Here is a 12,320-nt window from a genome sequence, read left to right on the forward strand (position 1 = left end):
CTGCTCCTTGGGGCTGCAGGGCAAGTCTGTGCAAGACCTTTAATTGTTCCATGGCTGTGTTCTTGACATCGCATGTGTCCCTGCTTTCGGGTCCTTCAGTCCTCTTCTGCCTCCTTCTACTTCTTCAAACACTAGCAGATGAGTGCTTAGCTCTCCTAAAAGTCTGACTTTTGTGCCTTCCACCCTGCTCCTGCACAGCCTTACATGAACACCCACTGTTGTGGACAGGCAGATGGGTGTGAGCAGAGCCCCAGCAGGAGACCCCATGGGGGATTTTGCTGAGGTGGTGACTCTAGGGATTCAACGTGACTTTTGGCAATGAAGTTTGGGCCACGTGGTCTCCCACGTGGGCTTTGCTCCAGGGAGCTGTCTCAGCTGTCTGCAAGTGTGATAGTCATGGAGGAATAACTGGAATAACACAATAGCCAAGAGGGAACCTGTGGTTGCCCCAGTCCCAAGATGGAGCTGCTCTCAAGTGCTCTCCAGGGGTTTGAGCTGGACCATATGATGGGAATTTGTTGAGCCACCAGAGTATTGGCAGCCTCGGGTGACTGAGCACATCTGGAGAGCTTATGAGGTGTTAATATGACAGAAATCCCCCAGCTGAGCTGCCCCATGTTTTTTCCCCACTCAAAAAGCATTTTAATCAGATACTGTAAGTTGCAGAAAACCCTGACTCAAGGCCCTTCAGGGGGGCTGCAGTGCGCAAAACAAAGGGACAAGTCCCACTGCAAGCTGGATCTGTATGGTATCAAGCAACATGCTCAATCCAGCAGCCTCTCAAATAATCCAAGTTACTAAAATAAAGACAGCCCACGTGAGCTTCAGAGTGTTGCTGTAAATGGGCAAATGCATGGGCTGTGTCAGCCGACAGCTCCTGCCTCCTTTTGGTCTGAGAGGAGAGGGTGAGCAGAGCTGAAGGAGCAGCATGGGTGGCCAGAACCTTCTTTCCAGCCTGGTCTCAAGCAAACAGCACATCCCCAAGGTCCCCTCCAGGGGCAGCTCAGCGTGCCAAGTTGAGGAGCAAGGGTAGAGTTCATATTTGTGGCAGGTCCTAGCCTGTTGCTTACGAGACCTGATGAGACTTCTGCCCACATCTTGATTAAACCCAGACTTTCACTTAGGGTTTTGTTTTCCTAATTTATCTCCTTTTATTTGCTAATAAATTAAATCTATTACAGACAAGAGCAGGGGGCAGGAATTACTGTCTAGTGCAGTACTTTCCTTTTGGAGGAAATGAGCCTGAAGTGATCACCAGATATCTCTAGATCTTCATCTTGCCTCCTTTTCTGGGTATGCACTAGATGTGTGAGCTCCCCTCCTTCCACCCCAGCCATGGTCTTCTATAGTTTTGGAATAGTTTCTCTAATTTGGTGTAGGTTTGGTCTTTTTCAAGCAAGGAGCTAGCAGTTGGGTATGGATCTAGGTGCAGGCCATGAATATGTAATGGCAGAATACAAGGTAAGAAGTGAAGTTGGCAGATGGTATGAGTACAAGGATATTTTCTTAATAGAGATCAGGGGGTTTGTGTTTAAAGCCTTATCTTCTGTCATCTAGAACATCGGCAAGAGGAGAGTAATTTTCCCAGTATGGTGTCTTATAGCGTCAGTTTTATGCCAGGACGCATTTGAAAGACAATGGGGTTTGTTCCTGACAAATGTCTCAAGAGCAATGGGGCCTCTTGAGATGTTTGTCAGGAACAAGAACAAAATCAGATGAGAAGAGGTTATGTAATGGGAGACAGAAGGGAACATGAAGCTGTGGCTTCCTCAAAGGTGTGTCAGACAGTCTGCCCACTTATGTGGACCAGGGAGTGCCATGTCAGGCATCACAGATGTGATGTCAGGGTCTTCAGGAATCTGAGATCTGAATTTCCAGGTTTTTCCACCTCTCTTTGCTTTCAAGGTGGATGTTGGTCTTAGATGCATTGCCATCTTTGAATGATAGCGGTGACTGAGTTTGATCTCACTTTGTGTACTTTGTGATGAGTTGTTCATGTACCCTTGGAGCTGAGAGCAAGAGTCCGAGGGACAGTGATGTCCTTGGGTGCTAAGGATTAAAAGGCAGGTTTGGGGCCGTGATTGGAGAAAGTGTGCGGAGAAGATATATGGAAATGGAGAAATAAGCTTGTTCAACCTCCTAACTATAAAATTCAGGGTGAGGAGCAAGGCCCAAAGTGTCTTTAGAGGTTATCCTTAAAATGAATGAGAGGATAAATAAGTAAGGTCAGTGACTGACTGCAGTTTGGTTACTATCTCTGAAAGCTTCATTATGTTTGAACTGACGTTGTGCTCCTCCTGGAGTCACCAGGCTCCTGCACGTCTCGGGGCAGTCCTCCTTCCCTCCACACTGCCTGTTCCTCTTTGTTATTGCAGTTGTAGGCAGGTTTGTTAGAGTAAATCAGAGCCGCAGAAGAGTATGGCTATACCCAGCTGGTACAGCTGGAGAGGAGTTAACTTACACTAGGTCCGCCATGAAACCTCTCCTTAGCTGGTCACTTCTGACGCAGGAGCTGCTCTGTGGTGAGAGAGCTTCAACAATGGGTCTAGAAATAAGTGGTCAGTCCGTCTTGGATCATTCCTCATGGTAACACTGGAAAAAAAGCCCCAAACTAACCAGGATTAAAAGCCTTGCATGGTCCTAAGGTGCTTTCTGGTTTTGTGGGGTTCGTTGTTGATGAAGAAGGTTCCTTTCTGTCCCTGAATGCTGAAGAGACACCTGTAGAAGTTCATCTTTTAGCAGCTGGACTGAAGCTAGGGAGGGTAATTCAGAGCTCAACTTCTGCTTTCAGGCACTCAATGGATTTGTCATCGCTGTGACTGGAGATGGCTACATCTTCTACATCTCTCCTACTGTGCAGGACTACCTGGGCTTTCATCAGGTAGGTACTGATTTTTCCTGGCTGTAAACAGATAGATGCAGTCCAAGTCTGGGAAGGAGGTGCTGATAGCCACGCCAGGGCTTGCTTTCTTCTCCCTTCCCAGCTCCCTTGCATCATTTTTGTTGTACGTTTTTGAATGAGTCATGTTCTTTGGGGGCTGTGAAAGCAAACGATCGTGCTTGTGACTTTAGTAGAAACAGATTCAAGCTGAGCAATGGTAGGCTCTGTATCCTCTTTGTGCATAAGAGGGGTGTGAGATTTTTCTTGTATTGTGCGGCTGGGCACATATGCTCCCACTTACAGAGGGCTGAAGCTATCTCACTGGTGAGCAGTGTCAGTGCCCTGAGGTACCATGGGTTACACTGGATGCCAAGGAAAAGCAGATGTCTCCCCACATCCACCCTGTTACCTCTGATTCCCCAGCATCCAGCTCCTTTGGCCAAAGGACTGAGTCAACAGGAGGCTGTGAGGCTGCCAAACTAATTTCATTGCATGGGTTCCTGGTGCACCTGCAGAGACTGATGTGTTTTCTTCTTTGTCCTCTCTTTGCACCCTTTCCCAGATCACTGGGATCCTCATGGGCTGATGTCCCAAGTCAAAACAGTTGTCAGGCAGGGAGGGGTATTCTCAAAGTACCTGTATGTCTGGTTAAGCAGGAGGTTCTGATCTGGCATGTTTCATGTCACGACCATGCTGACCACCACAGCATGCAGGGCTGGAATGGGAAAGGCCGGTCCAAGGCATAGCCCTAGAACGAGTGTCTGTGTTGAGAGGCAGGAGGTGTGAGGACTTGCTGGTGTTTCTGCTGTGTGGCCAGCATCACAGCCCAGCATCAATATGTCTGTCTTTCCTTGTGGCCCACTGAAGGAAGATGGTTTGCACTGGGATACAGATTCCAATGGGTTTGGAGAAAAAGAAAACCTACAAAACCTTTTTTAAAATAGTCAATCCCCTCACATAAGTCTGGAAAAAAATCGATTGTTTTGGTCAAAATGGTTTTAATCAACCTTGAAGTTATTTTTTTACATTGATCTTGTGGAAGAAACAAAACTGCTTATTTGTGGAGGGCTAGGGATGCAACACAAGAGAGACTTTGTGTGCTGTTGCAGACCAGCAATTCGTACCCCACATACAAATTCCCCTCTGATGACCCACAGCCTTTCTGGCTCTGTCTAAATTTGGTCCTGAGAAGATGCTAGAAGTTAAGACATGCCAGGCAAATGCTGCTGCCGCAGAGTTCACCCCACAGATGGGGAGCGAAGCTTCCCAAAGAGCAGGGGCTCCCATGGCAGGGGAAGGACCTGGAGTTTCAGCGTTTCCCATGGACCGCAGTTAAGGAAGAGGAGTCAGAGACAGTGTGAAACATCCTTGGAAGGGCTGGGTGATGCCAGGCGAATCTCTGCCTTGCAGGTGAGGGGAACAGGCTGGAAAGCTCTGCTTAGGTCTGGCCAGAGGATGCTGAGGAAACAGGCAGTGTGACAGTCCTGAGCAGCCAGGGTTACTCTGACATGGCCATTTCTATTGCTTCTAGAAACCCCTGAGCCATTCCCACGATTTCTCCAGAGAGACCCCCTCTCTGCTCCTTTTTCCTCCTTCCTGAGCCACCCTCCCTAAGAAAGCAGACGGTTCCTAGTCCTTGCTCTCCACATGGTGCACAAAGCTGGTTGTAGTTGCCTGTGTCTTTAGACTCAATCACTGCACTTTTAGCACCCATGAAGGAAAGCCTCCTGCCATGTCCTCCTCCAGACACCTGTGCCAGGCTGGGCAGTAGTCAATGCTCTTCTCCCCTTGTGTCATTCCAGTCAGATCTCATCTACCAGAGCGTGTATGAGCTGATCCATGCTGACGACAGAGCTGCCTTCCGCCACCAGCTGCACAGGGCCCCGGCATCTGGCAGCACCCAGCACGTTGCCGATGGTGAGTGTCAGGGTGATCCCTGAGACCACCAAGCCACCTCTGCATGGCCACCCCATGCTGGAAAACCTTTCTGGTGGCATTTATAGTCACCAAACACAGGCCTGCGCTGAGGAGCATCCCATAACCTCCCTCTGGGACTCGCAACCATCCCAGGGGTTGCCACAGCCTACAGCAATGACATCTTTTGCTGTGCTGGAGGGTTGGGGACACTTCCCCCAAACCTTTTTGGGTTTCAGTGTTTGAAATGCTGTTTATTTCAGTGGGGGTGGCTTGTTGTCTTGCTCCTCTCTGAGAGGCAAGGGGACCAGAAGCTATCATGAACTGGTAATTTCCCATGGCAAGGTCTTACCCGTCTCTGTGAGACCCCACCTGCAGTGCTGTGTCCAGCTCTGAGGCCCCCAGCACAAGACAGACATGGAGCTGCTTGAACAAGTTCAGAGTAGGCCCCAGAGATGCTCAGGGGGCTGGAGCACCTGTCCAGTGAGGACAGGCTGAGAGAGTTGGGGTTGTTCAGCCTGGAGAAGAGAAGGCTCTGGAGAGACCTTCTAGTGCCCTTCCAGTGCTTAAAAGAGGCCTATAAGAAAGATGGGGAGGGACTCTTGATCAGGGGTGATAGGACAAGGGGTAACAGTTTCAAACTGAAAGGGGATATTAGATTAGATATTCAGAAGAAATTCTTTATTGTGAGGCTGGTGAGGGACTGGCACAGGTTGCCCAGAGAAGCTGTGGCTGCCCCCTCCCTGGCAGTGTTCAAGGCCAGGTTGGATGGGGCTGGGAGCAACCTGGTCTAGTGGAAGATGTCCATGCCCATGGCAGGGGGGTTGGAACCAGGTGATCTTTAAGGTCCCTTCCAACCCAAACCATGAGTCTATGATCTTGCAAAGATCATGGGTTCACTTGAGCAGCAAAGTCTCCACCAGGAGCAGGTCTGCCAGGACATGAGCTCAAGGTCTGCAGCTTGGAAAGCTTCATTTTTCCCTTTGGTTTCCCAGCCTTTCCCACCGACCAGCCGCTGCTGCCTGGATGCAGTGCAGCACCCAGACCACAGCACCTCCACCCCGAGAAGCCTTCCTTTGTGGAGAGGAGCTTCACCTGTCGCTTCCGCTGCTTGCTGGATAACTCCTCGGGATTTCTGGTAACGCAGCCCTGTGCTGGGACACCCCGCTGCCCCCAGCGTGTTCCCTAGAGGCTACTCATGTCCCATAAGGGCAGGAGCACAGCCAGTTCCCATCACCATGTTTGCTTCACGCCCACAATTTCTAATCCCCTCTAAGGCCTTGAATTTCCGCGGGCGCTTGAAATTCCTTCTTGGACAGCAGAAGTCAACATTGGACAGGTCCCCACTCGCTCTCTTCGCCATCGCAACTCTCCTCCAGCCCCTCTCCATCCTGGAGCTTCGGACCAAGACACTGATCTTCCAGACAAAGCACAAGCTGGACTTCACTCCCATGGCCTGTGATTCCCGGTAGGGCATCTCTCACCTTCCCTGTGGCAGTTCCTGGTGCTGGACAGAAAACCAGAGCCTGTGGGAGCAGGGCACTTCTGACCCAGCTCCCATGGCAAGGCGTCTAATGCTTTTGTCCATCTGCTGCAGCCCCCCAGTAGCATGGGGAGCACATTAACTGGGTGCCAGTACTTCTTGGCTGCTGTGTTTTAGCCCAGCAAACCCAGCACAGGGTGGTTTTGTGGAAGAGGGGATGCAGCTCAGCCCAGGATGGAAAGTTGCACTACCCAAAGTGGGAGGCTTTGGCTAGCTGCCTGGGTGCTGGGCAGGGGATAACATCTGGCTGGTGGGGTGCAACTGAGGGAATCCCAATTTGGTTTCTGCGCTATTTCCAGGGGGAAGGTCATCCTGGGGTACACGGAAACGGAGCTGTGCAGGAGGGGATCCGGGTACCAGTTTGTGCATGCGGCCGACATGATGCACTGTGCAGAGAACCATGTGAGAAGTGAGTGCTGGGGGTGGGGTGGGGAGCAGTGGTGCTGGCTGGGGGCGGGGCGGGGGCATTGGGGTGGAGGCCCCCGTGGCTCCTCGGCACCAGTGCAGCTCTGGCAGAGCCAGTACCAGTGCTCCTTGGTAGACTGTCTGTCGCAGGTCTGAAGCAGCTGTGCTAAAGGCTCTCCCTTCCTGATACCTGCTTGGGGAGTTGGCAGAGGGACAGCACCGCACGTGGCATCATGTGCTGGCTGCATGCTGCATCTTATGCCTCCCATAGCATGGGTGTGAGGTGATGCTCAACCTTGTGGCATCTTGCATGTGCCATTTGTCTGTCCCTGCGGAGTAACCGTGTCCATGCCGCCTCTCTTCTCTTCCTGCCCTAGTGATGAAGACGGGGGAGAGCGGGTTAACAGTTTTCCGGCTGCTGACCAAGAAGGGTGTCTGGGTGTGGGTGCAGGCCAACGCCTGGCTGGTGTACAAAGCAGGCAAGCCCGACTGCATTATTGCCCGGCAGCGAGCCCTGTCGTGAGTATTGCTGGATCTCTGACTACCTTTGTCTGCTCTTGGCATGGGTGGCTCTGGGGCTGCTCAAGGCACACGAAGGCGATGAGGGTGGAGGAAAAGGTGGTTGGGCTGCACAGTTGGCACTTTGCAGCACATGTGCCCCTGTAGTGGGGAGGCATGAGCAAAACTGCTCTGCGAAGGTGGTTGCAGACATGCTCGGTCCTGCCTGGGGTGAGCGCTGGACACGCAACCCTTCCCTGAGCCACGCAGACCTCCCCATGAGCTCCCCAGTCCTCCACCAGCAGCATCATAGCCAGCCCAATCCAGCACCCTTTTCTTTAGAAAAGCCAGGGCAGTGCTGTGAGCTCCTGTCTTGCTGTTGGGAGGGTGGGTTTGCCTGGCCCAGAGGGAGGTGCTCATGCTGTTTCCCTATCTCTTTTTTTTTTTCCCCTCCATCCTGAAGGAATGAAGAAGGGGAGGAACATCTGCGGAAAAGAAACCTGCAGCTGCCTTTTAGCTTTGCCACAGGAGAAGCAGTCCTGTACGGGAATGACCTTCCCGAGTTCTGGGACTCCTTCCAGGCTAAGGAGGCGCTGCAGACACAGGCAAATTCCCACTTGAAGCAGCACTCGGTAGACCCCAACTCGCTTCTTGGGGCCATGATGAAGCAGGATGCATCCATATACATCTCCCACACTGATAATGTGCCTCAGTTCTCCTTGCCAGATCTCGTTGCTGCGCCCAATAGACTGAGCCAGAATGAGGAAGTCAGTGATGCCAAAGAGGACAGCGACTCCCTCCTGGTAGTTATCAAAACCCTCTTTGAGAAGAGCAAGGTGGACAGAAACATCTGCCAGACCCTCCAGAGCCTCAATGTGGACAACACAGAGCTGCAGCAGTGGGAGGAGGCTCTGCTTAGTTTGGGTACAGAGGAGGAGCTGCCAGCTCAGGAGGCTGGCGAGAGGCTAGGCACCGAGGTAACATCCTATGTGGAGCAGATGCTCCTCAGGGAGGATGCTGGGAAGAGCATGGACTTCCTGCACTGCAGTGCATCACCCTGCAATGAGGGAAACGGTGCTGCAGCACGTTTCCAGCACTGCTGGGCAACTAATTCAGCGTTTCAAGCCCCACCACAGCCCCAGGCACCTGGTGCACAAGGCCAAGATGCTGTGGTCTCTCTAGTCTCCATTACATCTGAGGTCAGCTTTGCTCAACCAGAACAGCAGGTCCCATTTAACCTAGCCAGGCTGGGAAAGACTGCTCTGGATGTCCCAGTCTCCAGCAGCAAGTCCTCTGTAGCACTTCAGCTGGCAAACCCGGGACAAGTGCTTCAAACAGAAGTTACCACCTCTGCTCCTGTAGGTAACTATATTCCTAATGATCAGAGCCAGCTGGGGTGCAAGCCGGTGGCCTCAAGCTGCCCGCCTCCGTCGCACTCAAACACACTAGTGACTCAGTGGCACAATGTCCCAGTCCAGGCAAACCCAGCCAATGCTTTGGGTCAGAGCACTTCTCCTGGATGTTGCCCATTGGAAGCTTGGATGGCCATAGCTCCAAAACAGCTGGAAGCGGCAGGAACACACCTGGAGTCACAAACTGTGCTGGCTGGCAGCCTCGAGAACTCCCTGAGGGCTGGGCTGTGGTTGCTGCCCTCCCAACCTGCTCCTTGCCCTGCACAGGGCTTGCTTGAGGCCTTGTTCTCTGGGGCTGGGGACTTCCATGATAAGGAGTGTGCTCTCCCTGCACAAGTATCAGCACCCTTAGGAGTCAGCCAGCTGCCAGGGGATGGTGGCTTCCCCAAACAGCCCCTGATACCCCACCTAGAGCCCAGCTTTTCCTGGGAAGGGAAGCAAGCAGTGCTCCAAGATGACAAGTGGTTCATGCAGCACCAGCCATGGCTTGTGCAGGCTGGGGAAGCTCCTTGGAGATGTGGTGGGGCAGGTGCAGTGCAACATGGTGGACTCCTGCTGGGGTCCAGCACAGGTCCCAGCACCCACCGGATGGACCATGTTATGCTGCCTGAGTGCCAGAATGGAAACAGCCTTTTTAGAAATGAGAGTGACTTTCTTAGGGATGCCTCTAAAATATCACTTCACCAGCAGCTGGGTGCTTTGCCTTGCCCCAGCGAGAGCCAATCTGGAGCATCACATTCATCACCAGGCTCGGTTTTGGAGTGCTCAGCACCTCTCCCTGTGAAGGTGGATGCAGGAGCACTGCCCTCCTCTGAGCAGGGCCCTGGCTTCCCATCAGCATCCTTCGTGGGTGGGCAGCCACACTGCACCTGCAAGGTCCAGCTCAAGGTGAAGTGCGAGGGCTGCAGGACCTGAGGAGCACCAGCTTGCACAGATGGAGTGAGGGGTGGTGCCAGGGGGATGCAGGCACAGCATCGTTTGTGGGCAGCCTGTTTTGAAGCCTCGCTGTAGACTAGGAGCCATATTTTGAAAAGCCACCAGCAATTCTGAGCTCTTCTGGCCATGCACAGCTGCGAGTGGTGCCCCATGCTTCCTGGTCGTTCAGGATTTTGTCTTCCAGTGCCTGAAAGGAGGTGCCCTAGCAGAGCTTTCAGGCAGTCTAGGATGAAGTGTTTTGTGTTGTTTTTCCATGAGAAGCCTTTCAGGGAGATGCAGCCATGCCAGTGAGGAGGTTTGTCACACTCCTGGGGTCCAAGGAAGGACACCCTGCTTGCTAGCCTATGTGCTTGTGGCAGCCTTTTGCAGGTGGACCTGCTGCCTTAGGGGCATGTAGCACTGAATTCCTGCTTCTCGATGCAGTGTGGTGTCCTCATCACCTCTGTGTGTACCATCCTTGTCATGTTGCTGTTCGGTCCCCTGCATCATCTCAGGTTTCCCGACTCCCTCTGCTCTGCTCCTTGCTCCCTCCCTCCTGTGCTCTCCATCTCCTCTCCTCCTCCTGAGCCCCAGGTGACGCAGTTCCTTTAGAAAAGGGGATGTTACCAAGCACTTTGAAAAGCTCAGCAGCATCTGAAGGGTCTCTGTGGGAGGTGGAGTTGGTGAGAGCAGAGGCAGCTCAGGATTTTGGGCTCTTCAGCAGCCTTTCCAGGGAATTTGGGAGAAGGAGGTATCAGGCTTTTGTGACCTTCCTGGGCAGCAGGGTAGGTGAGGTCCAGACAAGCTCTCCTTGGGTTTGTCACTGGCTTGTCCTTGCCTTCCTCTCCTGTGCTCAGCAGTGCCATCAGATGGAGGAATGATGGGGTTTACTCCTGCAGTTGCTCAGGATGGTGTGGTTTTGCCAAAGCAGTGAGAAAGAAAGGCGGGAAGGGATGCAGTGACTGCCATCTGCCTCTACACTTCAGACCAACTTTGTGCCCTTTAAACTGTCATCCTGGAGACCAGCACAACCACTTTGTTGAATTATCTTTCTTTTGTATTCTTTAACCTAAGATGTGAATTAATTTCTTTCCCCACCGTGGGGCAAATTCTCCCAGATCCACCAGGGAAAACCCACAGCAAAAGCAATGATGGAGGCGGGGCGGGGTGGGGCGCAGGATTGATTCAAGACCAGATCTGTCAAGCCAGCTTGGTCAGAGAGGTCTCAGTGGTTGGGAACCTCTGCATCTCCCCGCCCCCCCACCCCCACCCCACCCCCCCGCCTTGCACCTATCGCACTGAGTATCACATCTGCCTCTCACACCAGTAGTAAGCATGTAGTGTTTGCCAAGCAAGAAAAATTAGTGCAGGGCTAGCTCAGCAGCAAGCCTGCACGTGTCATCATGTGGGGTGGCCTCATCTCCCTGGGTCTCTTCCTTCGTGCCCTGCTTTGCCTCACTGTGCCGGGACTCCCAGGGCTGCTCACAGGGCAAGATGGGGCTCGGGAAGGGTCGAGCTCCTGGCTGCAGGCTGGAATCAGAGAGACCCCTCCAAAGTGGCCTGGAGGAGCACCTCGGATGGGGCAATGAGCTGATTAGCTGTGATAAGGAGCCTTACAAATCAGCAGACCCAAAAAGCAGCAGGATGGACTCTGCTCACCAGCATTTAATGTCCTGGCACCTGTAAGATGATGCAAAATGGTGCACGGCCCCAGCTGTGCTGTGCTGGGGGCTCCTGGTCCTGGAAGAGGTGGGGAGGGGGCACCCTGCCAGACTCTGCTGCTTGAGGCCGAGACAGACCCCTGGTGCTCTGTTACTTGTGTCTTAGCTCTTTATACGTTGTGTATGTGCATATAATGTCTATTTTTGTGGCAGTGTCTCATTTTATGCTTCGTGATTTCTTTGTATTGCTGTTGGCAGATGCTGAGGAGAAAAAGATGTCCTAAAACTCACCCCCTGTATTTGCTTACGTATTAAAAGGCGATTTGCTTTGTATAGTGGTGATGGTTTGTTTTGACGTGGAACAGTGTCTCTCCATTTCCCTCTTGACTGAGCAACTATTTGAAAAGCCTCCTTTCACCTTAGCCCCAATTCTGATTTCTCTGGGCTTTGGCTGAAGGAGGAGGACAGCCCTGGCTCACCCCTTCCTCCTACATCATGGCGGGGGGGGATATGGGGCTGGCATCACAGATGGGGAAGGACTGGGCTTTGCCTTGTATGGGGTAATTTTGGGGAGGAATGCAGCCCTGTGGACACCCTCTGCTGTGACAGGCAATGAAAACAGAGTTCGTGTTCTGACTTTGCTTGATGCCTGGCCCTGTTGCTGCATGTGACTCGGTGGAGCATTTTGGAAGGACAGAGCTGGGGTGACCATGGCTGGAGCATGCACGCACCCCCTGCCTCCGCGTGACCGAGCAGCCATGTGTGCCCAGCCCAGGCTGGGTGTGTGACACACTTGTTCTCACTATCCTCAGCCACTATGGGCATGCAAAGCAGCAGGGATGTGACAGTGTCCCCCTCTTGCACACCCTGACCACCCTGTGCAGTGGTGGCTCACAGGCACAGCTACACTTGATACTGATGTGCACACGCTGCTTCCTAGGTGTCATGGCCATGCACGCTCCTGCACAGACACACAGCCTGGCTCTCGTGCACATGGACACACACCCTAATGCAATGGCACGTGCATGGCCATGCTGATGGCCATCCTGCTGTGCCAACGTGACTGCAGTGACACAAGTGTTCACCCTCCT

At 52.8% G+C, this 12,320-nt stretch overlaps 1 protein-coding gene across 2 annotated transcripts in view; it reads left to right on the forward strand.

Annotated features, from left to right (window-relative positions):
• Positions 1 to 9,568, forward strand: part of LOC104342927 (uncharacterized) — a 29,790-nt gene extending 20,222 nt beyond the window's left edge. Inside the window, exons 4-10 of one of the 2 annotated variants that reach the window (XM_086465764.1) lie at positions 2,792 to 2,881; positions 4,684 to 4,798; positions 5,791 to 5,933; positions 6,073 to 6,263; positions 6,638 to 6,747; positions 7,121 to 7,262; positions 7,705 to 9,568. In XM_086465764.1, coding sequence (XP_086321890.1) covers positions 2,792 to 2,881; positions 4,684 to 4,798; positions 5,791 to 5,933; positions 6,073 to 6,263; positions 6,638 to 6,747; positions 7,121 to 7,262; positions 7,705 to 9,568 — 2,655 coding nt within the window. The remainder of the gene's footprint in view (positions 1 to 2,791; positions 2,882 to 4,683; positions 4,799 to 5,790; positions 5,934 to 6,072; positions 6,264 to 6,637; positions 6,748 to 7,120; positions 7,263 to 7,704) is intronic. The other variant, XM_086465765.1, reaches the window with a different exon arrangement.
• The last annotated feature ends 2,752 nt before the right edge of the window (positions 9,569 to 12,320 follow it).

The sequence above is a fragment of the Leptosomus discolor genome, chromosome 5 (genome assembly GCF_034619465.1).
Source record: "Leptosomus discolor isolate bLepDis1 chromosome 5, bLepDis1.hap2, whole genome shotgun sequence".
NCBI lineage: Eukaryota > Metazoa > Chordata > Aves > Leptosomiformes > Leptosomidae > Leptosomus > Leptosomus discolor.